This window comes from Dermochelys coriacea, chromosome 6 (assembly GCF_009764565.3).
Source record: "Dermochelys coriacea isolate rDerCor1 chromosome 6, rDerCor1.pri.v4, whole genome shotgun sequence".
Classification (NCBI taxonomy): domain Eukaryota; kingdom Metazoa; phylum Chordata; order Testudines; family Dermochelyidae; genus Dermochelys; species Dermochelys coriacea.
Genome location: NC_050073.1, coordinates 71,688,559 through 71,715,968, shown reverse-complemented (window position 1 = coordinate 71,715,968; position 27,410 = coordinate 71,688,559). Strand labels below are relative to the sequence as shown.

Here is a 27,410-nt window from a genome sequence, read left to right as displayed (position 1 = left end):
GCTAATACACCTGTAGAAACCCTTCTTATTACCCTTCACATACATTACTAACTGCAACTCCAATTGTGCTTTGGCCTTCCTGATTACACCCCTACATGCTTGAGCAATATCTTTATACTCCTCCCATGTCATCTGTCCAGAAGTTTCCATTTCTTGTAAGCTTCCTTTTTATGTTTAAGTTCACTGAAGATTTCTCTCTTAAGCCAAGCTGGTCGCCTGCCATATTTGCTATTCTTTCTGCAGATTGGGATGGTTTGTTCCTGCACCCTCTATCAGGCTTCTTTAAAATACAGCCAGCTCTCTTGGACTCCTTTCCCCCCCCATATTAGTCTCCCAGGGGATCCTGCCCATTAGTTCCCTGAGGGAGTCAAAGTCTGCTTTTCTGAAGTCCAGGGTCTGTATTCTGCTGCTCTCCTTTCTTCCTTTTGTCAGGATCCTGAACTCAACCATCTCATGGTCACTGCTGCCCAGGTTGCCACCCACTTTTACTTCCCCTACCAATTCTTCCTTGTTGGTGAGCAGCAGGTCAAGAGTAGCACGACCCTTAGTTGGTTCCTCCAGCACTTGCACCAGGAAGTTGTCCCCAGCACTCTCCAAAAACTTCCTGGATTGCCTATGCACTGCTGTATTGCTCTCCAGCAGATGTCAGGGTGATTTGAAGTCCCCCATGAGATCCGGGACCTGTGATCTGGAAATTTCTGTTAGTTATCCAAAGAAAGCCTCATCCACCTCATCCTGCTGGTCTGGTGGTCTATAGCAGATGCCCACTACGACATCACCCTTGTTTCTCTCACCTCTAAACTTAACCCAAAGACTCTCAACTGGAGCTCTGAACAATCATACTGCTCTCTTACATACAGTGCAACTCGTCCCCCTTTTCTCCCCTGCCTGTCCTTCCTGAACAATTTATAGCCATCCATGACAGTGCTCCAGTCATGTGAGTTACCCCACCAAGTCTCTGTTATTCCAATCACATCAAAGTTCCTTGACTGTGCGAGGACTTCCAATTCCTCCTGCTTGTTTCCGAGGCTTTTTGCATTCATGTACAGGCACCTAAGATAACTAGGTGATTGCCCTACTTTCCCAGTATGAATAAGCAGGCCTCCACTGTTGCACCCCCTTCCTTGCGTTTCCTTCCAGTATCCCACTTACCTCTGGGCTTAGGTCACCATCCCTTGGCAAACCTAGTTTAAAGCCCACCTCACTAGGTTAGCAAGCCTGCCTGCAAAGATGCTCTTCCCCTCTCTTTGCTGGCTACTTCTTCCTAGCAAAAGAATCCAAAGCCCTCTCTCCAACACCATCTGTGTAACCACGCATTTACCTCCACAATTCAATGGTCCCTATCTGGGCCTTTTCCTTCAACAGGGAGGATGGATGAGAACATCACTTACGCCTCAAACTCCTTTATCCTTCTTCCTAGAGCCATGTAGTCTGCAGTGACTGCTCAAGGTCATTCTTGGCAGTGTCATTGATGCCCACATGGAGAAGTAGGCAGGGGTAGTAGTCTGAAGGCTTGATCAGTCTCTGTCACATCCGAATTCTAGCTTCAGGCAAGCAGCACACATCTCAAGTTTCCTGGTCTGGACATCAGATGGATGACTCCATTACCCTTAGGAGGGAGTCCCCGACCACCACCACCCGTCTCCTCCTTTTGGGAGTGGTGGTCGTGGAACCCCCATCCCTAGGACAATGTATTCCATGCCTTCCAGTCGATGGGGTCTCCTCCTGATCCCTTCTCTCAGATGACTCTTCCAAACCATTCTCCACCGTAGTATCTGTGCAGAGAGCCTGAAAACAGTTTCTTACCTCTATCTGCATTGAGGGTACATGGGTTCTCCTCTTTCTTCTTCTGGAGGTCATATGCTGCCAATTTTCTTCCCTGTTCTGCATTGCACTCTCAGATTCTTCAGCATGCTGTGCCTGCTGTACCAAATGCTGACTTCTATCCAGAAAATCTTCATTTTCTCTGATGCAATGCAGAGTTGATACTTGGGTCTCTAGTCCTTTAACCTTCTCTTCCAATATGGAGACCAGCTTGCACTTTGTACAGACGAAGTCGCTTCTATCCTCTGGGAGAAAGACAAACATGGCACATCCTGTGCAGGTCAGAACAGCTGATCGCTCACTATCCATAATGTCTTCCTTCTAAGAGCCTCTTCAGATGTTGTATTTACTGCTCACATAAGCCTGAAAGGCAAAAAAAAAAAACCTCTTTGAGAACTCCCAGGCAAACTCCCTCTGTTTGCCTGTCCTCGGTTTGTTATAGATTCATAGATACTAAGGTCAGAAGGGACCATTCTGATCATCTAGTCCGACCTCCTGCACAGCGCAGGCCACAGATTCTCACCCACCCACTCGGTTGCTCACTCTGTTTGCGATTGGCTGCTTTTTTATAAGGCTGCTGGCTCAAAGCAGTTGGCCCAGCTCAAAGCCTTCCCCCAGTCAACCACTCAAGGCTAACCTGGAACAAAGTACTCCCAATTCCCACTTTTCAAACAAACAAACACATGGTCAAAGAGTCCCTGCAACTAGCTCCAGTCAAACAAATGGTCACAACAGACAGACACTTGGATATTCACCCGACCAGCTCACAACACAGCCCCTGTAATGTAGCATTCACTGTAGCTCCTCTCGGATGGTCCCCAGGCAAATAACCTCTGTTTGCCTGTCCTCAGTTCACCGCTCACTCAGTTCGCAACTGGCTGCTTTTTTATAAGGCTGCTGGCTCGAAGCAATTGGCCCAGCTCAAAGCCTTCCGTCCAAGTGCATAACACTTGGCAGCCCTGTACCACCCCTCAACTGTATTGAGGTCAGTACAGGAGTAGAGGTTTGCTCACTGTAAAGGTTCTTGGGGTACCCAGGACTGTGAGTCACCTTGTTACTCCCTGCCACCAGCAAGAGGGAGTCATGCTTGTGCTTAACTGGGTGTCATCTCCCTAACACCACCAGCTTGTCAGCCGCTTAAGCACTCTCCTCTGGGGGATATGCCAGGATTTACTTTGCCTTGCAGGTTAACAATATGTCTATCCTAGTCCCTGAGTCTCCTGTACTGTTTAGTCCTTTATTCACTCAACACTCACAGAAATGCCAGGTCTGCTGTCTCCAAAGGAACAATATACACGTCAGCTTGTAAGATTCAGCTCAGGAGCAGCACTTTGCTTAATATCACAGCACTTAGATATATTTATAGTGAAATCAAGAATAAATTACCAAAAGTTCAAGATAAGTGACAGTGAGTTAGAAAACATATAATTACATAGAAAATTTTAACATGCTTTTCTAGAGAGTAAACTTAACTAATGGGTTAATTTCTTGCTTAAAGAAACTTTATCTCACCCAAAGTCTGCAGTGTTTTCAGCCAAGGCTGGCTGTGATCCTGTTTTCATGAATGCAAATATGGCGTTAGTTTACTTCCAAAGTGCAGGATGAGGATGGTGTCTGCTTTGCCTTCTACGTGTACCCCCCCCCCCCCCCGGAGTTAATTGTCTGTACTCAGAGCCAGGATAACCACCCATGGCTTATTTTTTCTGTGCTGCTTTTCAGTTGACTTTACATCTCTTTATTAACATTTGTATGTAAACGGGAATTCATTGTTGGCGTACAGTGCTTCATTTACATCCCTACAGAGAGAGAGAAACATTCCTTATCTCCTGTCTTAGAGAAAAACCTGTTTTTCACCTCTGGTGACTAATTCCTTGACACAGATTTTAAAACCATATTTTCAGGATATACACATAACTCCTTACACAGTATCTGTACATACATTTCACAATGCTATTAATGATCAGTGTTTTTCACCTCTGCTGGTGCCTAATTCCTTGACACAGACTTTACAACCATATTTTCAGTATATACACATAACTCCTTACACAGTATGTGTCCATACATTTCACAATGATCAGTGTGACCCCCAGCTTTCATTTAAGACCTCACTTGACATTCTTTGGTGAACCAGGATGTACATAGCAGAATCAAGATACACCTGTAACCTTCTTGCCCGCTGGCATTAAGGGTTTCTTAAGCCACCTTCTCATTACTGAGTACCAGAGGAAGTCCTGATGAGTGCCCATGTGTCAGAGACGACTGACTGGGGCAGTCTATGGAGGGAGCTCAGAGACCAGGGCAATGCTGTGGGGCAGAGGTGGGAAGACATGAAAAATAATTTGTTTTTAAAATGCATGTGTAAACTCTGGCCTCCTTTATCCTTGACGTCCATCTCAGTCACCCTGCTCTGAGCTGGAAAGCTTCCTGCAGAAGCCAAGCACGGATACTCTGGCCTCCCGTGCCTCTGGGAGGCGGCCTGGGGAAGGCTGGGGCTGGGGCTGGGGCTGGGGCAGGGGCAGAGTGCGGCTTCCCCCACGCCGTGCAGGTCACCAGAGGGACACTCCACTTCCTGCCCCAAATTGCCGACCAGCTTCCTCGGGCCCCGTATGGAGATGGCGGGTCGGAGGGGCCCTGGCTCTGGCCTGAGCATGTCAGGAAGCGCCTCGGCCTCTCTGTGCCGATCTGGTCAGGAACGTTTGACGCTCCCCCGTTCAGCGCGCCCCCGCACCGGGAGGGCTGCGTGTAAAAGGTGCCGGGCCTGGCTCGCTCGCTGGCGGCCAGCAGCGCCTAGCGGCCCCAGAGGGGCGAGCGGCGGGACCCGCGTGAGGGGGCGGCGGACACCCGGCGCCCTGCGGGGCGGGGCCTGTGTGAGGGGAAGCGGGAACCCGAGGCGGGGCGGGGGCGGGGCCTGTGGGGGGAAGCTGAGGCCGTGCGGGGCGGGGCGGGGCGGGGCCTGTGTGAGGGGAAGCGGGAACCCGAGGCGGGGGCGGGGCCTGTGTGAGGGGGAAAGCCGAGGCCGTGCGAAGCCGGGAGCCGGACGGGGCGGAGTCTGGGGGCGGCGGGGCCGCGCCAGCAGCATGAGGGCGCGCGAGCGGGAGCTGAAAATGGAGAGCGACGTTCTAGACGCGCTGGAGGCGTTGGGGTGAGTGTGCGGGGGCGGCCGCCTGCCCTCCTCAGCCCCCGGCGCCGCCGGGCCTGTCTGCCGTTCCCGTTGTGCAGAGGCTCCGTGGGCCCCGTTTGCAGGGGGGCGGGGTAGCCGTCGCTCCCCGCAGCCCCACTACAGCAGCCTGCACTGGATCCTCTGCGCCACAGTCCCTCGCCTCAGCCCCTGAAGCCTTGTGAGCAGCTCGGCCTCCCCCGGCGCTGTCCGCCTGCGACGGGGGCTGCTCGGGCGGGACACGGGGGCGCCAGCCCCGGCGTGTCTCTCGCGCCGAGAAATGGCCTCCAGCTGGGACGGGAGGGGGGGGGGGAGCGAGAGTGGGAAGAAGGGGAAACTGCGGCGGAAGGAGCGTCCCCAAGGGGATCTTTGGGGGCCAACGGTCTGTGCTGATTCAAAGAGTTGTGCCCCCCCCCCCCCGGCAGTGTGGGTGAGAAGGGGGCAGGGGTGCTGTGGTGCCGCCTAGGAAGGGCCGATCCTCTGGAGGGGGCGGGGGGGGGGAAGGTGTGGAGATGGGTATGGGAGAAGTGGGCACACAGGCTCGAGGGATGGGTGCAGGGACTTCGTAAACCGTAGTGCGTGTGTGTGTGAACCTGGGAGATCTGGGTAGTTCATCTGTGGTGTGTGCTCACCCTGTCAGAACCATATGTTGGAAAGGGGAAGAGAGCTAGAGTGCTCTAGCATGTGACGCTTCTGTGGGAATAAAATAAACTATATATATGTATCTATGTCATGATAAAGGATTCCATAAAATGACTATTGGAAGACTAGAAATCAATAAATGCTAAACGGTACAAGTAGTGGACGTGTGTTTTTCTCCAGTGTATTCATTCAACTTTGTCTTCCTTAAAGTAAGTCCTACTGCATTCTATTTGTTGGGAATAGTTCGGAGTATAGGGTACCCGTCCTGCAAGTTGCTCCGTGTGGGTGGAAGCCCTATTGAAGTCAGTGGGGCTCCATAGAGGCACATACAGTGCACTTCTCAGGATTGGGCCTTAAGATTTCAAAATAACCCTTTTGTGATACAGTGGCTATCAAGAATATAATCACACAAATTGGTAAGATCTTGGATGTTTAATAGAAAATATATTTAGATCATATATGGAAAAGCAAGACTTTCTTTACGTTTTACTACCTATTTGACTCCTACTTAGAGTTAATCATTTGATGGATTTGAACGTATTAGGATAGTGAAAACTATATATATTTATTTCTCCCTCAAGTGTAATCATGAAATAGAGATCTCAGATGCACATCTCATGGAAGTGGGAAGAGTTGCACTAACTCTGTGTCTGTAAAGCTAGAAACGATGACCAACATTGTAAGCTTGCATGAGATTATGAAAAGGCAATGAAGATATTTCTTCTATTCTGCATAGGTTGTATTGGTATCTAAGCACCTATATGCTATTAGGAGACCAAGCAAGAAATAAAGGAGAATTCTATGTAGCAGGGCCTTTTACTCGGTACAGAAATTCATCAGAACAGAGTCCCACAACAATAGAATGTGCCAATCCTGAAAAAGCCTAGGTTCTTTGAACTGCTAGAGATAATGATTTGAAGAAATGAAAATAAGGATGAGTTTACAGTGTAATTTTAAAAATTGCAATGAGAACTGTTTTTAAACATTTCCCTATAGTACCTGAACCCCAAACGTTGCAGCACTAGGAACCTGAAAGTGAAATATATTATGAGCAAAATCAAAGAGATTTTATTTATTTTCATTGACCAAACTCAGGGAAATGCAAAAAGTAAACAGGGCATAAATAATGAGAAGTACATTTGATTTTCAAATTATTTCATTGCTAGTAATTTGAAGCAATAGGTAAAAGTTTCCTTTACAATTTTTTTTTAAATTGACTAAGTCCATTTAAATTATGTCCTGATTTATAATCTCTTCAACATAGTCCAAATCTTAAATAAAAATATAAATATGTGTAAGTGATTTCACATATCTGTGATATACAAACACATGCATGCTGTCTGCATTGTCAGAAGATCAACATTAGTACAGCATAACTTCTTTTACAATATTTAACATTTAGGAAAACTTGTAAGAGATGTGAATTATGAATTTAGTGATTCAAAAAACTGTAATGGATTAGTCCCGTTTCTAACTGTGAAACAATTTACATGAAAATAAATTTAAAATCCAGGAGCTGTATTTGTCAGACTTTTTTTTTTTTTTTTTTTCCCCTGTTCAGGTATGAAGGTCCCCTGTTAGGGGAGGAAGCACTTAGCAAAGCAGTAGAAAATGGATTATCTTCACCAGACTTTTCTGAGCTTTGTGTTTGGTTAAGTTCTGAAATAAAATCAGTGTGTGACCTGGAAGAAAGCATCACTTCAATAGCTGGTATTTCCACAAAATTTGAACTTTAATTTATTGAAATAATGTAGTGGTTAAGACTGTTTATTGTTTATATTTTGTTTAATAATAACCTTGTAATCTTAGTCAAAGAAACAGTATTGATGCTTAGGAGTAAGATAGTTGTAGTAAAGAACAAACCCAAGGGTAAAACTCATGTGTTGGTGTGTCTGTTTTTAATTGTTTAAAATTTTCTTAAATCTTACTATAAAAAGACATTCACATACAACCTACAAATAATTGTAGACTTTATATTTTTGTAATGAAATGGTAAAACAATATGTACGTACCTCATTTAGTTAAGTTTTCCCTCCATAACTTCTTCATGTGAACACATCCTACGAGATTGACTCATAGACATTAATGCCAGAAGGGACCATAGTGATCATCTAGTATGACCTTCTGCACGTTGCTGGCCACAGACCTCTTCTGCCCACTCCTGTAATAGACCTGTAATCACTGTCTGAGTTACTGAAGTCCTCAAATCATGAGACTCCTCCATTATAGAGTATCCACCATTTATGGTAGTTGAAACATGCAAGTGATGCGTGCCCCGTGTTGCAGAGGAAGGTAGAAACCCCTGGGTTCTCTACCAATGTGACCTGGGGAAAATTCCTTTCTGACCCCAAGTAAGGTGATCAGTTACACTCCAAGCATGTGGGCAAAATCCACCAGCCAGCCAGCTGGGAAAAAATTCCCTGTAATAAAAGTCAGAGCCCTCCCCATCTAGTGTCCCTTGGACTGTTGGAGATATTTGCTACTAGCAGTCGCAGATTGTCTATATGCCATTGTAGGCAGGTGCATCCGATGAATTGAGCTGTAGCTCATGAAAGCTTATGCTCAAATAAATTTGTTAGTCTCTAAGGTGCCACAAGTACTCCTTTTCTCATACTACCCTCCATAAACTTATCAAGCTCAGTCTTGAAGCAAGCTAGGTATTTTTACCTCCACTACCCCCTTGGAAGGCTGTTCCAGAACTTAACTCCTCTGATGATTAGAACCCTTTATCTAATTTCAAGTCTAAATTTATTGATGGCCAGTATATATCCATTTGTCCTTATTAACTCTGACACTTAAATAATTCTTGCACATCCCTGGAATTTATCCCTTTGATGTATTTATAGAGAAAATCAGCCTTCTTTCGATTAGGCTAGTGGTTTTCAACTTTTTTTTGCATTTTCAGACCCCTAAAAAATTTCAAATGGAGTTACGGACCCCTTTGGAAATTTTCGAGTCTGTGGACCCCCCAGGGTCTGCGGACCACAGGTTAAAAACCACTGGGTTAGGCTAAACAAACCAAGCTCTTTGAATTTCCTATCATAAGGTTGGTTTTCCATTCCTACGATCATGCTAGTAGCCCTTCTTTGGTCCTGTAATCAATCAGTAGACCTAGGTCTTTCTCCTCTGTCACTTCCAATTAAATTCCCAGTTTATAGCAAAAATTTCTGTTGTTCGTTCCTAATTGCATGACCTTGCACTTCGCACTATTAAATTTCATCCTATTACTATGATTAGGACCCTACCAAATTCACAGCCACAAAAAAACGCATCACAGACTGTGAAATCTGGTCTCCCCCTGTGAAATCTGTATAGTATAGGGTAAAAGCACATAAAAGACTAGATTTCATGGGAGAGACCCAGCATTTCTCAAATTGGGAGTTCTGACCCAAAAGGGAGTTGCAGGGGAGTCACAAAATTATTTTAGGGGGGTTCCAGTATTGCCACCCTTCTGCGCTGCCTTCAGAGCTGGTTGGCCAGAGAGCGGTGGCAGTTGGCCAGGTGCCCAACACTGAAGGCAGTGCCCCAGCAGCAGTGGTGCAGAAGTAAGGGTGGCAATACTATACCATGCCACCCTTACTTCTGCGCTGCTGGTGGCAGTGGCTCTGCCTTCAGAGCTGGGCTCCCAGCCGGCAGCTGCCACTCACCAGCTCCCCAGCTCTGAAGGCAGCACTGCCGCCAGCAGCAGTAAGAGTAGCAGTATTGCGATCTCCCTGCCATAACTCCTTTTGGGGTCAGGACTCCTGCAATTACAACACTGTGAAATTTCAGATTTAAATAGCTGAAATCATGAAATTTACTATTTTAAAAACCCTCTGACTGTGAATTTGACAGGGCCCTAACTATGATCTATGATTTTTGATATAAAAATGACACCCATGTTGTTATGGTTTGAAAGGAAAATAAAGCCTATCCCACTCACTTTACACTAGTTGTAAACTACTAGTCCACTTCAACTGATTGCGTTGGTTCCTTGGGGGATCATTATAGCGTTCTCTTCTGGTTTTGAAATGTGAAGGTGTTATTGTTTCTTCTAATTTAAAATTCTTGCTTATTTATGTATAGGACTCCATTTTTAATTTAACAAAGTCCTATTGCGTTGGTCTCTACCATAAACTAATATATTATGTTTAAACTTGTAATTATAATTAATTTTCGTAATAACAAATATGAGTTTAAAATAAAATAAAAAAATGCTGAATTTTTGCAGTGATCTTTTTTTCTTACTTTCTTAAGGTGGGGAAGATGTAGAGAGCTTCCAGCTTGAGATTAGTGGTTTTTTAAAAGAAATGGCTTGCCCATATTCAACACTTGTGTCTGGAGACATTAAGGACAGGTTAAAAAAGAAAGAAGATTGTCTTAAACTCCTGTGTAAGTTGCAACAATTTTCCCTCTTGCAAAAATATTTATTTTTTGTAAGCTCTTTGTTGTCGTCTTTAATATTTTGCATATTTATCATCTCTAACATCGTAGTTTGTTTCATGTTTTTGGTTGCTTATCTTCCACTGTCTTCAGTGTTGATATTTTTTTTGCCTCATATTTGTCTTCACAGTTATGTTTTGAAGCCCTTGATCTATAAGTATAACTCAATGGGAGTTTTGTGCAGTAATTAAGAACACCCAGTAGACTTTAGGGTTCAAGTGGCATAGAAAATACTAGTTGTTTTTTAACATCAGTGATGCTCTACCTCCCCCATTCTGAGTGTCAGAATATGCTGTTTTCTGGTTGCTAATTATATTACACACCAGAAACTGTGTTTAAAAGATTAACTTTTCAAAGTCAAGCATGTAAAAGTTAAAAAATACCAGCATAAATGTTGCCTGTGTATATGCATGCGAGTGCTTTAGCTGAGATTAAAGTAGCTAAGATCTCTGAAGATTCCATCAGCACTGAGCATGCTGCAGCCATTCACTTTCTGTGTGTCACCAGAAAGTACATGTGCATCCCAACAGAATAACTGCATATGCTCTACCCTGGAGATACAGTGAAGAAGCTGGACTTTCCCTGTAACAGCCGCTTCGGGTTAGGTATGTCAGTGGAACTGAGAGCAGGGAGTCTGTCTCTCCTGTGCTCTCAATGACCTCCCTGCTGGCACCTAGGTAGCATGGAGGAAGCAACTGCCTGACTCAAATGTAAAGGGAACGAGAACTGGACCTTTGGGGCAGGGAGATACATTGCGACAAGGAACCCAAGGGACTGTCTGGACAAGGAGACTGGCACTGGAAGTCCAGTGATATGTGGAGGGGAAGCTTGAACTGGTTGGACATAGAGATTCAGACTATGGCTTAACTTGTAACTTTTAAGTGTAGACCAGCCTGAGGTTGCAAAGTCAAGTGTTCAAAAGTTAGGAAATGCTAGAAATTAGCTTATCTGTCAACCTTAATTCATGCTGTATGGATTATGATACAGTCTTTAATGACATCACATAGGCAACCTCAGTTTTGACCTTTCATGACTTTTGAACCCGGCTTGAAAAATTTCAGCCCGGACTATTAAAGTTTGACAAAGTTTTATAAACAACTGAAAACGGGGTCATGTAATATGATATATTAGGCAATCTTAATAGGTGGCATTGCCAGTTCCACATGTAAGGGCAATATTCTGAGGATTTTTAGAGGAAATATAACTCTCTTATGATGAATCTAAAAATGTATAAGAAAATCCCATATTTAGAGGAAAAACAGAATTATATTGGTGGTCTTTGTCAGGAAGGAAGTAGGCCTCTTCCCAAAAAACTGAGTACCAATCAGTTACATGCTTATAACGCTTTCTGATACGTTTGTATAAAGTAGTAGCTCTTTGGAATTTTTCATTAAGTTTGCAGTATTCTGGCTACTTCTTTTCTGTTATGTTTGTATTACATGTATGTTTTATTTACTATGAGAATACCAGCACAAAAATATTCAAGATGTCTTAAAGATGCTATTATAACACTTTTTCTCTCTCTAGTATTTTTAAGTACAGAACTTCAAGCTTTACAAATATTGCACAGCAAGCAACTTAAAAGTTCTCATTTGGAAAAGAATAACGAAATCTATCAGGAAGTGCAAACTCTCTGTGACTCGCTGGGCCTATCAAAGTCATCATCTTCTGACATTCCTCTCTTGTTAAGCAATGTGGAGTCAAAGGTACAGAATTTTTAATCTTTAAATATTCTTTTACTATATGTTTAAGTGTGAAACCCAACCTTCTAGTTCATTAAAGTCCTGTCCAACTAGCACAAAGGTATTCTGGTTTTGAAAATAGTTTAACCCTCTCTAAATTATATGTAACTGTTTTACACTAACCCATTTCAGTTACAATGTTAAATACGTGTGCTGCACTCACAATGAGATGTGCTTTATATCTGGTGATGTAGACTTTTCAGTCTATAGCTTTGTGGGACAAGGTGAAGTAGTGTACTAATTTTCCTGATATGCAATGCAAGTCATTTTAAGTAATAAAGGGGAAAAGTTTTTATGTTAGGTGCACATAACTGGTTGTGCAAAAATTTATCTGAATAAGTAGTGATCCAAGTATGTATGTGAATATGATCATACCAAACCTCCACTTTTATTTCTTGGTTTGAAAATATTTACAAGTACTTACTTTGTGAATGCCATTCTGTGAATTATGGAATTGCCTGAAAGGGCCTGACTAAGTTAGCCACTTCACCAAACAACTTAAGGAAAACTGTTTTTGAGACTTTACCCTACCAAGTTCTAACTTGTTTGATTCTAAATTGACTTCTGTGCTGTAGAATATAGAATAGGCTTTAGTTTCTTATATCATTTTTAAAAAATAATTTAAAATGATTAAGTATTAGAGGGAACACCAGTATGCATTTCTGTCCCTCAGAGTCCTCTCCAGTCTTGAGTGTTGTTGGGCTTTTGGTGAGTTCCTTTCTCCTGGACCCCACTTTCCCATCTCAGGCTTCTTTTCCTGATCAGGGAATCTTCTCTCACTCCTGCAACAAGCTCCCTTTACCTTGTTCAGAACCAGTGGTTTAAAGGTTCTCCCTCTTCAAAGAACCTTTGTTACCTAGAGTCTGTATTTATTAAAAAAAAAAAAAATGTTCTAACACCATGTTTTACTTTGTTTCTTCTTTTCTGCTGTGGATTTTCAGCTGATCAGCCCCTTCTCCTCTAGCGCAGTGGTTCTCAAAGCCGGTCCGCCGCTTGTTCAGGGAATGTCCCTGGCGGGCCAGACCGGTTTGTCTACCTGCCGCATCCACAGGTTCAGCCGATTGTGGCTCCCAGTGGCTGTGGTTCGCCGCTTCAGGCCACTGGGGCTGCGGGAAGGGCGGCCAGCATGTCCCTTGACCCACGCCGCTTCCTGCAGCCCCCATTGGCCTGGAGCAGTGAACCGCGGCCACTGGGAACCGCGATCGCCTGAACCTGTGGATGTGGCAGATAAACAAACTGGTCTGGCCCACTAGGGGCTTTCCCTGAACAAGCAGCGGACTGGCTTTGAGAACCACTGCTCTAGACAAACTGGGTAGAACTGGCTTTCCCCTAGACTGCAGACATCCCAAGTGCTCCCATTTGAAGGGAAGGCCGTTCAGTTTTAATGACTCTCTCTCTTTTTCCTGAGCCTTGAGATATGTGACACTAGCACTGGTAACAAATGACTTGTTCAGTGATAGAGCAATTTCATAGAATCAACCCAAATTCACAAATTTCACATAGACACATTTCCCAGACTGTCATGATTCCTATTGTAAAATGGGAATAATTATTTCAGAAGGATGTATGCTTTTATTTCAGTTGCCAGTATTGGTCTCAAATGCTGCAAATGCAAAAAATATTGTATTAGTATGGTAAGACTGGTAACACCTTGCATTTTAAATCCCTGAATCCCACAAATCAAAGTATTCTTTCAGCCATGTAACTTTTCTATTGTTTTCAAGGATGTGCCTGTACAACAGGCTAGATTACATAAGTGAATCAAGATATTGACCCATTTATCAAAATCTTTGCAATAACAGACACAAGTAGCCTAATTAGGCTTATTTGTAGGGATGTCAAGCGATTGAAAACATTAATTGCAATTAATCGCACTGTTAAACAATAATAGAATACATTTATTTAAATATTTTTGGATGTTTTCCATATTTTCAAATATATTGATTTCAGTTACAACACAGAATACAAAGTGTACAGTGCTCACTTTATATTTTTTTATTACAAATGTTTCCATTGTAAAAAAAGAAATAGTATTCAATTCACCTGATAAAAGTACTGTAGTGTAATCTCTTTATCATTAAAGTTGGACTTACAAATGTAGAATTATGTACAAAAAATAACCGCATTCAAAAATAAAACAATGTAAAACTTCAGAGCCTACAAGTCCATTCAGTCCTACTTCTTGTTCAGCCAATCGATCAGACAGACAAGTTTGTTCACATTTGCAGGAGATAATACTGCCCACTGCTTGTTTACAATGTCACCTGAAAGTGAGAACAGGTGTTCGCATGGCACTGTTGTAGCTGGCATCACAAGATACTTACGTGCCAGATGCACTAAATATTCATGTGTCCCTTCATGCTTCAACCACCATTCCAGAAGAGAGACGTGTCCATGCTGATGACCGGTTTTGCTTGATAATGATGCAAAGAAGTAGGGACCAACGCATGTTCATTTTCATCATCTGAGTCAGATGCCACCAGCAGAAAGTTGATTTTCTTTTTTCATGGTTTGTCTTCCGTAGTTTCTGCTGCAGAGTGTTGTTCTTTTAAGGCTTCTGAAAGCATGTGCTACACCTCATCCCTCAGAGATTTTGGAAGGCGCTTCAGATTCTTAAACCTAGGTGAAGTGCTGTAGCTATCTTTAGAAATCTCACATTGGTACCTTTTTTGCATTTTGCCAAATCTGAAGTGAAAGTGTTCTTAAAACGAACATGTGCTGGGTCATCATCTGAGATTACCATGACATGAAATATATGGGGAGGCATACAATTCTCCCCCAAGGAGTTGAGTCACAAATTTATTTAACGCATTATTTTTTAATGAGTGTTGTCAGCTTGAAATCATGTCCTCTGGAATGGTGGCTGAAGCATGAAGTGACATATGAATCTTTAGCATATCTGGCACAAAAATGCCTTGCAATGCCGGCTACAAAGGTGTCATGCTTATGCCTGTTCTCACTTTCAGGTGACATTGTAAATAAGAAGCCGGCAACATTATCTCCTGAAAATGTAAACAAACTTGTTTGTCTTAGCGATTGGCTGAAAAAGGAGTAGGACTGAGTGGATTTGTAAACTCTGAAGTTTTACATTGTTTTGTTTTTGAGTGCAGTTATATTTAAAAAAAAAAAAAAATCTACATTTGTAAATTGCACTTTCAGGAGAGAGATTGCCCTATAGTACTTGTATAAGGTGAATTGAAAAATTATTTTTTTAAAATTTTACAGTGCAAATATTTGTAATAAATAATATAAAGTGAGCACTGTACAGTTTGTATTCTGTGTTGTAATTAAAAGCAGTATATTTGAAAATGTAGGAAAACATCCAAATATGTTTAATAAATTTCAGTTGGTATTCTATTGTTTAACAGTGTGATTTTAAACTGTGATTAATCACAATTAATTTTTTTGAGTTAAACCCGTGAGGTAACTGCAGTTAATTTACAGCCCTACTTATTTGCCATCTCTTTTTAATCAACTGTTTTCTCTCCAGTTCTCAAGATCAATAAGATTTATAGGCAAGGAAGCTAGCCAGCAGACCTCTGTAAATTTTAAAAAACTCACGTACAGTATGTCTGCACAGTGATTAAAAACCTGCGGCTGGCCTGTGCCAGCTGACTCGGGCTTGTGGGGCTTGGCTAAGGGATTGTTTAATTGCAGTGCAAATGTTCAGGTTCGGGCCTATGAGATGGGAGGGTCCCAGAACCTGAGTCTAAACGTCCACACTGCAATTGAACTGCCCTGTGAGCCTGAGTCAGCTGGCATGGACCAGCTGTAGTATCTAATTGCAGTGCAGGCATACCCCTAGTGTGATTGCTTAAATCATGTTGTCAAAGTTGTAAGAGACAACAAAAGAAATCTTTTCAAGCAAATAATTTTAAACCTACATTTTCAGCTCAGACTGATTATTTTGAATGTTTAGTACACACATAGCTGCTAGTACTAAACATTCCTATGTACTTTTGTGTGCCATGATGAAAACTTATACAACAGCATTAAAAGACCACTTCCCTAGAAGTTGATTCAGGTTCACTTAGCATTAACAACTGCACTGCATCTGCTGGTTTTACTGTAAAATTCAAAGAGGAATCCTAGAATCTAATTTAGCTGAAAAGGCCTTTGAAAAACCCTTTCATACTAGTAATACTCAATTTAGCAATGGGTATTATGTGAAGATAAAATTAATCATCATCCTAATTGATTATCAAGTGTAATTCTATATGTTCCTTGACTAGTCCCTGTCATTTTTTTCAGCAGGTCAATATAAACACTTTTAAAATTTACATTTGCTCTATGTGCTAAAAAAAAAAATATAAAATGGAACAGTATTTAATGTCAAATAAACATTATTTCATAATTCTGCCGTAAAAGGGGGGTTGTCTGAGGTGGCTAGGCAAGAGCATGTAGGGTAAGCAATTTCATCCTGCAGTTAGGCAGGCTGCTACAAGCTCTGTAGTATGAACTGAAGTGTGTGTGCGTGTGTGTGTGTGTGTGTGCGCGCGCGTGTACGTACACGTGTAAATTTTTTTTATACATAATATACAAGACGTGCACCACGTCTGATATCATCACTGAAATTGTTATACAATGGAAGACTGATATTCATGAGCTCTGGGAGGGAAGCCTATTTTGCCCTAATTTTGAAACAAAAAACCTCTCTCGTTCTGAATGTTGAGGTGAGCCACAGATATATCTGACAGAATGGGGAAAAATAAGGAATCCAGCAAATATTCATCAGACTCTTACATCTCCCAGGTCTATCATATCTGGCAAACTTGAAGGTTTATTTTTTCCAAAAAGATATCCTTTTATCTGCACGGATGTATAAAAATGTTACTGCTGTAATTTATGGAGAATTACAACAGATACTAAAACAAACAGAAGATTCCGGTGCAAACTTTTCTTTTTATGTGAAAACTATTTCATACTTCTCTTCCAAAATGCCTGCCAATTCAGCAATGAATTGATACCAGCTACGCTTGCTTTGGGGTCTTTATAGGTGTCAAAACTAGTGTATTAATCCATTGTGGCATATTCCATGCAGCTATTAAGAATTAATGTGCAAATGTTTCTTCACATACTCGTTTTATACATATTATAGTTTTCCTTGTCCTAGTGCTTGAGAAATATTATAGAATCTTTGTGCATCTTCGATTTTTATACTCCAAGGCTTAATTTTAAATGGCACAGGTTCACAATTTATCTTGACATATCAGAAGGAATTCCATGTATCTGTAGGGGGAGCTGCATTAGGAGGGATAATAGTGATGCCTTTATTTTGTTGGTCTCTTCAATAATAAAAAAAAAAAGGCAATTTTTTAGAATTAGTGATTATGCCTTTCTTAGTATTAGTTGCTTGTAAGCGTTCACTTGAAATAAATTCTTGGATTTTCAAATGTCTGTTACATTTGACTTAATTTGGTTCCATGTAAAATTATATTATTAACTTATAATTTCATGTTTGTCATTTGTAATAGAAACTTACACTCTTATCAGTTTTATCCAATTTTCAAATGTGTTTGCTGTATTTCAACATGTCTGCTCTTTCTCTGTCTAGCCTCATCACCAATGTCAGTAGCTGTGGGAATAGTTCTGAGAATAGTGTTTGATAGACTGCTGCTGCAAAGCCAAAGGGACAGATCACACATTGTATTTTGGTATGGCACATCAGAATGTTGATTGTGTTTTTAATAATGTCTCAGATTATTTTAAAGATAAGTATAAAATCCAAACCGCTTTCTTCACTGTGACTATAACACTTATGGTGTAACAAATTTTGGACTTGAAGAGGTTGAAAATATCTCTTCAGATTTACATTTCTTATGGCAAACTGGTGCAGTGGTTACCAAACTATTTAAGACAGTGATACTCAGACCTCAGTGATTCAGGAGCCAAATTAGTAGTCAACATTACCCAAAAGAACCACAGTAGTGTGAATTCATTGTTTCATTTACTGTAGTACTATATATTCATATTTAAACAGTATAATGGGAAATATTTAGGCTTTTTTATATGTATAATTCTCACAATAAAATAGCTGACCAAGTATTATTTTATCAACTAAAGTTGGTTAATAACATAGGAAAAGTAACCTGATTAGTTAATAACTTAGACTGGTCAATAATTAAATCACACAGTGTTTTAATATAGTGTGCTGCACAGAGCCACAGGCGACACATTAAAGAGCCACTTGTGGCTCAAGAGCCTCTGTCTGGGTATCATTGATTTAAGACAATGTGAAGAATTAAGTCAGTTTAATGCTGCAGTGACCACAATACTAGATTTATTTACTCCAGTAGGTAGGTTGAAAAATTAGTATGGCAACTTGAAGTTTGCTTGTCAGGATGTTATTCTACTCTGGAATTGCACTGGAGGGGTAAACTGAGGTAGAAACATTGACATTTAGTACAAAGGAAGCACAATGTTGGCACAAACACCAAATCCAGGAGAGTCACAGGAATTTAGTATCCTGTGGTTCATACTTTTCTCACGTGCAAGATTGTGTGAATTTAATAACTGTTTGGAAAGGAACAAAGAAAAAGTGACTAACATCTATATGAAATAATAATATAAAGATTTTAAAATGTCTTCTGTCACCTAAATGTTGCCTTATATACTGTGGTCATGTGTACAATAGAAAAGATCTAAATCCTTTAAGTAGCAGACAATGAAATGAAACACTAAAGAATGATTGAAAGCTTTTGAAAAAATATTTAAAAGTTGAAAAAAGAGGGAGTTACTTTACTTTCTCGTGTTTTAGTTATTTTTACAAAAGTTAAATTTTCTGTAGTTTACTTTTTAAATTGAAGCTAGCATGTTGTCTTTAACATGATTAGTTTTCAAAAGCATGTTTGTATGGCATTCACTAAACCTACAGTCTAACAATGAATAATGCACTTTAACATAACAACATAGTTAGTTATTAAAGAACATGGCAGATGTGTTCTGTTGTTATAGACTATATAACTGAACAGGTCAGAGTAAACATGCATAAAAGTCAAGCAAAAAATGTCTTTAAAGACTGACAAATACCACACCAACACAAGCTTCTGGTAAATGGGGGGAGGAAGGAGGGAATGGATGTAAAATGTTTGATACTAATGGTTTTCATATGATTGTTTTGTAAATGTGTCACTTTACAGATAGTGAAGGGTAAATCTGCCCTTCGAGGTGGGTCGTGATTCCCAGTTTGAGGAGTCATACTTGTGCTAGCTCTCATCAAGCTAGTGTGCTAAAAATAGAATGTAATGACGGGATCTAGCCTCACTTGCTGCTGTAGCAGCTACATTCTGTTTTTAGTGTGCTAGCTTGATGAGAGCTAGGGCAAGGATGGCTCCTCGAGTTGAAATTCACACCACAGCTCAAAGTGTAGATATACCGTAAGATCAATGCCCTTTTTCTGGAAGAGTTTACAGTTTAAGATAAATTAATGTTATAGTTCAACTCTTAGGGCCAGATTTTTCAAAGCATCAGAACCCTTATGAGCACATACAAATCTGATACTTACACGAACACGGGGTCAAGCAGAAAGAAAGAACTATCCTTACCGTCTCTCATAAGATAGTCTAGAAAAAAACAGTATGTATTAGAAGATGGAACTTTTAAAACTTATCAAAGAGCTACAGGCTTAAAAAAAATCAAAGGAAGAAAGCAGATTTAACGCATGGGATTTTAAATTGGTAGGTACAGGACAGCTGCATATTTTAAAACATAATAGATTTTAGTGCAATATCCAGAAACTTGGCTGTGTCTCTTTTTAAACAATAGAAAAACAGATCAAATGATTCAGTGACTAACATATTTACTAGAGGATAAAAATAATCAAAGAATTGCCCTAAAAATGCACAGTGGTGACAGTGACTTTGGAAAAAATCTCTGTTAATTAGTCAAATGTGTGCTCCTGCAACTGTGATTTGTGGAATTACGATGGATCGAGTTGTCTTTTAGGACTTTGATCTACTCATATGTTTAAGTACACAACAACCATATGCTGAGGTTGCTTTCATAACGCATGGTTCTAAATTCGCTTTAAAGTGTATGTCTTCACTGTAGAGTTAGTCTAGGCTCTTATCTGGGTATTTCTGCTAACCCCTCTCTGTTCCACATGCAAAATACCTGTGACGTGAGTTTATTGGTCCTTTCTATTCAGGCTTGCTGGCTTGTTTGGGACAGTAGGCTAAAGCATGTAAGCTGCTTTCACGCAGGCTGGTAACCCATCCAGTTTGCAGTGAGAACACAGGCTAAAGCACATGTGTGTGCTGATAGTTGTCCAGTGCCTTCTCCCAAACTCCCGTGTGCCCAGACAGCAAACAAATTCTCCCACAACTCACTGGGAAAAAATCAGAGTGGTTCAGGTTGCAGCAGTACAAAGAACCATGGGATATTCCCCCCCCCCCCCCCCCAAAAGTCCTACTGACACATGTCACCAGTGAGAACACAGTAACTTGCATATGGCTTTGTAGTGTGGCTGCTCACGCCCAGACTCTGTTGATTGTGGTGCTGATGTGGCATACCCAAAATGTTGCTACATTTTTAAATTAATGTTGCTGACTAATAAAGTTGATTCTGGATGGAAGTGTGTATGTATTCTTTTAAACTCACAAAAGTATGGTATAGAAGTTAGAGAATTTTCACAGCTCATCAGTTTAATCTCCCCGCCAATACAAGGTTGTTTCCTCTAGAACATCTTACAGTTTTTGTCTCGTTTCTTATAAACAATGGGGAATCTCAGTTTGAGGACACTTTTCCTGATGTTTAAATTGTCTGTTACTTAGTGTCATTGCATATGGTATAGTCTACCTTTGTGTGTTGTCTGTAAATATTAGGAGAGTTGAATCTCTCTCCCTCTTCCCTTCACATTGCTAAACCGTATGCATTTAGCACTTCTTAATCTTTCCTCATGAGTCCATTCCTCCAACCCACTCCTTTTTGTTCCTCTTCTCGAGATTCCCTGTTATGTCTCAATCCTTATGCTAATGACAGGTGCACGGAGCTGACCTCAGCATTCCAATTGTGCCTGTCCTGTATTTAGCATATTATCTGTGTTTATAGCTTCTTCCTAATAATTATTGGATATGGAGCCCAGAATTGTAGTACCCTTGTATAGTAACCCTATCCCATTGCAAATTCATCTCTGATTTGCTGTTAACTCTCATTTCTAGGTCTCTTTCAACATCAGTGCTTTCCAGATTTTCTTTCCTACATTATGCTTGTTTTAGATTGAGATGTATATTTTTTTCTTTTTCCTCTCGGATGTCTGGGTTTATATTTTTTCCAAAGTGAATCTCACTTTGGTGCATTTTGCTCTTCTTTGTGATCATTAGAGCATTTAAAATTACATTTCTGTCCCTAACTGTGTGTGTGCGCGCAACTTCTTAGTATCATTTCTAATGATCATTTAATGTGCTTCTTATTCCCTCTTCCCATCGATCCTTGCAGTTCACCAACTCTACCATCACAAAGGTTGTTACTTTGCTATTTATTAACTTTAGTTAATCCATTTTTCACGTCCCATGATAGTATTTATTTAAGCCAATTTGACTTTTGAGGCAGATGTTATGATATTGTATACAAATAGTTTTACTAAAATCCAGGCACAGTGGCCAGACCCTTGGCTATGGCTGAGGAATGCGCAGCTCATGCTAGCGTTTGAACGCAGGGCTTTGAAATTCTCCTGATCCTGGTATGGATATACACGAGAGTGGTACCCCTGTTAATTTGGACAAGCCTGAAGTTGGCTGTAAATTATGCAGGCTGCTGATGCCCTCAAGGAGCCAGTATAGCAGATGGGGGATCAGTGGAGCATAAGGAAGCCCTGGCCATGTCCTCTTTTCTTATCCATAGTCTTATTGTGAGCAGCACTGGGGCGGGGTTGGCAGAGGAGATTCTAAACTACCAGAGGATCACCTTACACTGTATAGCAGGCCATTTTGTGCTGGAGTCAAAGCAGTAAGTTTCCAGACCATTTTCTATTCATTTCAGTGTGCTATTGGTTAATAGTCTGTAAGGCGAAATCACAGTTTGAAGAAACTTATTTCAGTGCCTTCTATCTGTGTCACTGGTGATGTAAGAGAAAACAAACACAAAATACCATATTTTCCAAAAGAAAAGTGGGGGAAAGGTTCTTGCTCTCCTTGGGCTATATAAACACTTATATATGAGACATACTGAAAAGAAATTTTCCTCTTGGTTTTGTTGACACCAAGAAAAATAAAACCATGAATCAGATATTAAAAAAAAAAAAAGGAAAACGGGAATTAATTAACTCACTTAAAAATATTGCTACTAAAATAGATTTCTTAACACATTGATGATGCTGTAGATTTTGATTCCTAGTGACAGCCTAAAGCTGCTTCTTAACGATTATTGCAAAGATCCTATAATGTATATAAAATATGGCACACCTCTACCCTCTGACGGAAAGGTCTAAGATTGGTGGAGTTTTAGTGGAAAGAGAATTTGGAATTTATCCTTATACCATGTATCTTCTTCAAATGCCTGAGTGTGTGTACATGCAGATAATTTCAGCCCTGAGGAAATGATCTGTTGGTTTGCCTTGGGTCTAGGGTTATAATGGCATCCTTTCTTCATAGAGTGTAAAATTGCATCAGTTCTAGCTTTATTTTCATTTGTTTATTTGGACAATAATCATCCACAGTTTTGTGTATGTTTAAAAAAAAAAAAAAGAGGATATTGTCCCTTCTCCAAGCATCCCAAGTTCACATCCTAAATTTGCTGTGGACCATACTGTTCAGATGCGCAGAATCCTGCATAAAGGATCAAACATTTCAATGATTGCCCACATAATTTCTACATGACTTTGGGGCCAATTGAAGAACTGCACATGAAGAAAACGGCTGAATGAAGAGGGAGCTTACATCAAGGTGGTATGGAACAGTTTGCTATGATGAAAGGGATGATGCAGCTAGAGCAGTTATGAGGAAGGTAGAGGAGGGCATAGAGAACATAAGGGGAAATAGGAAACAAAAGGCAGAAATGAAAGCAGGGGTGGTGCTGGTCAGATCTCTGAAGAGAAGTCTGTAGAATTGGATACAGAAGAAAGCTAGTAACGGGATTAAGAGACAAATGGCAAGACAAGATCTTTAGCTACTACTTTTAATACTAGTGCTTATCTTTAACTTCATATATGAGGTAGTTGCTCCCAAAATATTTCACTTCACAATTACTGATGGGTCATTTGGTGCTGGATTTCTTTGTTTCCAGCTGCTACATTGCATTAGATAGCTTAAAATACAATAAATATTTCACTCATTCTAATTTTCACTGTAAGTAATTGCCGAAGTTGTCACAGGGCTATTATGTGATTGTGGGTGGCCCACATAATTGCAGTTGACGGTGGAAGTGATTCATGAGACGGTTAAGATGTGGTCCCTGCTATGGAAATATTTGAGAGCTCCCCTTACAAGGGATGTTAGCAAGCTAAAATATCCTAGTATAATTTTATATGAAGATAATGAACACCGCATAATAGGACCAATTTTTCGTAAAAACTTGTGCTGAAGTACATTTGGGAATATGAGTTGTTTTCTGAGAAGGGTGTGTGTGTTTTGTTTCAGATCAAGGACATTCTTTCAAAAGTAAAAAATACCCACGTGGGGAAACCACTGCTAACAACACCTTTGAATCCTGATCAGATGGTAAAACCCCTCTCCATTTTACTTTCCTTATTTCATATAATGGGCAAAATTAATGCTGGTGACCTTTTTTTCTGGCTTTTCATACTTGCTTTGCGGTTTCTAATTTAAGTAGTGTGATAGTGAATGATCAGTGTTAAATTTGATTTAATGGTACAATACCATTATGACCTCCAGTTCAGATACTTCATATGCTAGTTTGTTTATAGATTTAAATTAATGTAACAAAATCATATAAAAAGTTGTAGAAGATATTCACTTACATTGTAGCAGTTGGTCACAGCCTAATTTTTGTTAAGTGGTTTTTCATGATGGTCAACTGTTGACAGACATTTTCATTGGTGAGGCAGGTTAGCTTGTGGGGCCTTGTGTATTTTAATGGAATCAAATATCTGTCCTATTTATTGCAATGCCGTAGGAAAGACTGGAAAAAATCAATGATGCCCTCTGCAATGAATATGAATGTCGTCGTCGGATGTTAATGAAGCGGCTTGATGTGACCGTGCAATCCTTTGGATGGTCTGATAGAGCAAAGGTAAACATGTTTTATTGTTTGCTTCTTGTAGGTGGTGGTAGTTTGTTACAATTCTCTAAGCTGTCTTACCAAAGACATCTCATTACAACTAACTTTTCTGAGCACTACTTGTAACGTGCATGTTGTGAAGAGAGAAGGATTTGACTAAACAGTTAAATCAACCAATCCTTGTGATCCTAGATAGAAATCCACATAGATTTCAGTGGTGTTCTTCACTTGAAGATGTCAGTCTCCCTTTGTTTTTCCCTTGTGCTATTGTAGGAAAAAGCTTCAAAGTGTTCCTCATACAGAGAGACACCCATCCACCCACCCCTCAAGGAGAGCTACAGAATCCTTGGGATCTTTCTGAAGAACCTACTAACTGTGAATGCCGCCAGTTAATGAACCCCAAGCTTCTGAACCAAGCACAAGGCCATATTCAAATAGCCATTTGTGTCTCCTCTGCTAGTTTCAATTCATACTTTATCAAGATGAATAGTAGCTTGTATCAGAAAAATTCACGGTTATCTGTAATGGTTCAGTGAGCCATAAAGGTGGTATCTGCTTCATGGGGAAGCTTCCAAATCACTACTATAGGGTATGCCTGCTGGTGTCAGAATTTTTCCAGAAGACTTAAAAAAAGATAGTTACTGTGGAATAAACCATTTATGCATCAGTAACTGTCTGTCCCACCATCCTAATGGCTGAGTATGTTTTCAGATTATGTTTAGGCATTTCTATGGTGCTCACTGTCTTACTCATTTTTTTCAAGTATTCATATATTATTAATCATCCCAGCATCTCTGAGAGGTAGAGAAGTATTATCAGGGGTGCAGAGAGATTTTTGGGGAGGCCGAGGCAAAATCTGAAACAGTCCCCCCCACCTTTGCAAAAAAAACAAACAAAAAAACATGGATTCCATGACCAGACGAGACCATTGTGAGGTATCTACTTTGACCTCCTGCAAAACACTGGTCATAGACCTTCCCAAAAATAATTCCTACAGCATACTTTTAGACAAACATCCAATCTTGATCTAAAAATTATTAGTGATGGAGAATCCACCAGAACCCTTGGTAAATTGTTTCAGTGGTTACAAATGTATACCTTATTTCCATCAGAATTTGTCTAGCTCCAACTTCCAGCGATAGGATCATGTTAAACCTTTTCTCTCCTATACTGAAGAGCCCATTATTAAATATTTGTTCCCCATATACATACTTACACTTTAATCAAGTCATTTTTAACCTTCTCTTTGTTAAGCTAAATAGTCACTATAAGGCATATTTTTTAATACTTTAATCATTCTCATGGCTTTTCTCTGAACCCTCTCCAATTTATCAACATCCTTCTTGAATTGTGAGCACCAAAACTGGACGCAGTATTCCAGCAGTGGTCACACCAGTGTGAAACATAGAGGCAAAACAATCCTCTCTGCTCAAGACTCCTGTGTTTGTGCATCCCTTGCATTAGCTTTTTTGACCACTGTGTCACAGTGGAAGCTTGTGTTCAGCTGATTACCCATCCTGACTCTCAACTCTTTTGCAGAGTCACTGCTTTCCAGGAGAGAGTCCTTCATCCTATAAGTATTTGGAACATTCTTTGTCCTTGATGTATATATTTACATTTAACTATATTAAAATGTATATTGTTTGCCTTCACCTAGTCTACCAAACAATCCAGATCACTCTGAATCAGTGACCTGTCCTCTTAATTATTTACCACTCCCCCAATTTTTGTGTCATCTGCAAACTTTATTGGTGGTGATTTTATGCTTTCTTCCAGGTCATTGGTAAAAAAATTAAATAGCATAGGTTCAAGAACCGATCCTGCGGGACTTCACTGGAACACAACTGCTCAATGCTAAGACTAAGATTTTGTCATGGTTATTTTTAGTGAAATTCACAGACAAGTCATGGGCAATAAACAAAAATTCACAAAGCCTGTGACCTATCCATGACTTTACTAAAAATAATGGGGGGGCGGGGGCAGGGCTAAATGGGGGGAGGATAGCTCAGTGGTTTGAGCATTGGCCTGCTAAGCCCAGGGTTGTGAGTTCCACTTTATTAACCAAACTTGTAATCTCATCCAAAAAAGAGATCCGGCTATTTTGACAGGATCTTTTTTCCACAAATGCATGCTTATTGGTATTAATTATATTACCCTCCTTTAATTCTTTATTAATCAAGCACATATCAGCCTCTCCATTCTGATCTTGCCTAAGATTGATGTCAGGCTGACAGGCCTATAATTATCTGGGTCATCCCATTTACCCTTTTTAACAATTGGCACAACTTTAGCTTTCTTCCAGTCTTCTGGAATTTCCCCAGTGCTTCATGACTTATTACAAAAAATCAACATTTAAATATCCAACAAGCTCCTGAGCCAGCTCTTTTTAAACTCTTGGATGCAAGGTATCTGGACCAGATAATTTAAAAATGAAAAGGAGTACTTGTGGCACCTTAGAGACTAACAAATTTATTAGAGCATAAGCTTTCGTGAGCTACAGCTCACTTCATCGGATGCATTTGGTGGAAAAAACAGAGGAGAGATTTATATACACACACACACACAGAGAACATGAAACAATGGGTTTATCATACACACTGTAAGGAGAGTGATCACTTAAGATAAGCCATCACCAGCAGCAGGGGGGGGAAAGGAGGAAAACTTTTCATGGTGACAAGCAAGGTAGGCTAATTCCAGCAGTTAATGAAGTGAGCTGTAGCTCACGAAAGCTTATGCTCTAATAAATTTGTTAGTCTCTAAGAATATCAGAGGAACAATGGGGGGTGGGGTGGGAGGGAGAAATATCATGGGGAAATAGTTTTACTTTGTGTAATGACTCATCCATTCCCAGTCTCTATTCAAGCCTAAGTTAATTGTATCCAGTTTGCAAATTAATTCCAATTCAGCAGTCTCTCGTTGGAGTCTGTTTTTGAAGTTTTTTTGTTGAAGAATTGCCACTTTTAGGTCTGTAATCGAGTGATCAAAGAGATTGAAGTGTTCTCCGACTGGTTTTTGAACGTTATAATTCTTAACGTCTGATTTGTGTCCATTTATTCTTTTACATAGAGACTGTCCAGTTTGACCAATGTACATGGCAGAGGGGCATTACTGCACATGATGGCATATATCACATTGGTAGATGCGCAGGTGAACGAGCCTCTGTAAAAGTGGTTCTGTTGTGTGGTGTGTGGTTGCTGGTGAGTATTTGCTTCAGATTGGGGGGCTGTCTGTAAGCAAGGACTGGTCTGATCTGGATGAAAGCTAGAGGCATGTAGGTAGGAATAGCGGTCAGTAGGTTTCCAATATAGGGTGGTGTTTATGTGACCATCGCTTATTAGCACCGTAGTGTCCAGGAAGTGGATCTCTTGTGTGGACTGGTCCAGGCTGAGGTTGATGGTGGGATGGAAATTGTTGAAATCAATCAACTAGCTTTCATCCAGATCATACCA

General features: G+C 40.6%; 1 protein-coding gene across 1 annotated transcript in view; it reads left to right on the top strand.

The window, feature by feature from the left end:
• Positions 1-4,810: 4,810 nt before the first annotated feature.
• The window catches only part of FAM98B (family with sequence similarity 98 member B), a 50,548-nt gene continuing 27,948 nt past the window's right edge, over positions 4,811-27,410 (top strand). Inside the window, exons 1-6 of the mRNA XM_038406585.2 lie at positions 4,811-4,966; positions 7,185-7,333; positions 9,860-9,994; positions 11,573-11,751; positions 23,361-23,441; positions 23,857-23,973. Of these exons, the coding sequence (XP_038262513.1) occupies positions 4,902-4,966; positions 7,185-7,333; positions 9,860-9,994; positions 11,573-11,751; positions 23,361-23,441; positions 23,857-23,973 (726 nt within the window). The 5' untranslated portion in view covers positions 4,811-4,901. The remainder of the gene's footprint in view (positions 4,967-7,184; positions 7,334-9,859; positions 9,995-11,572; positions 11,752-23,360; positions 23,442-23,856; positions 23,974-27,410) is intronic.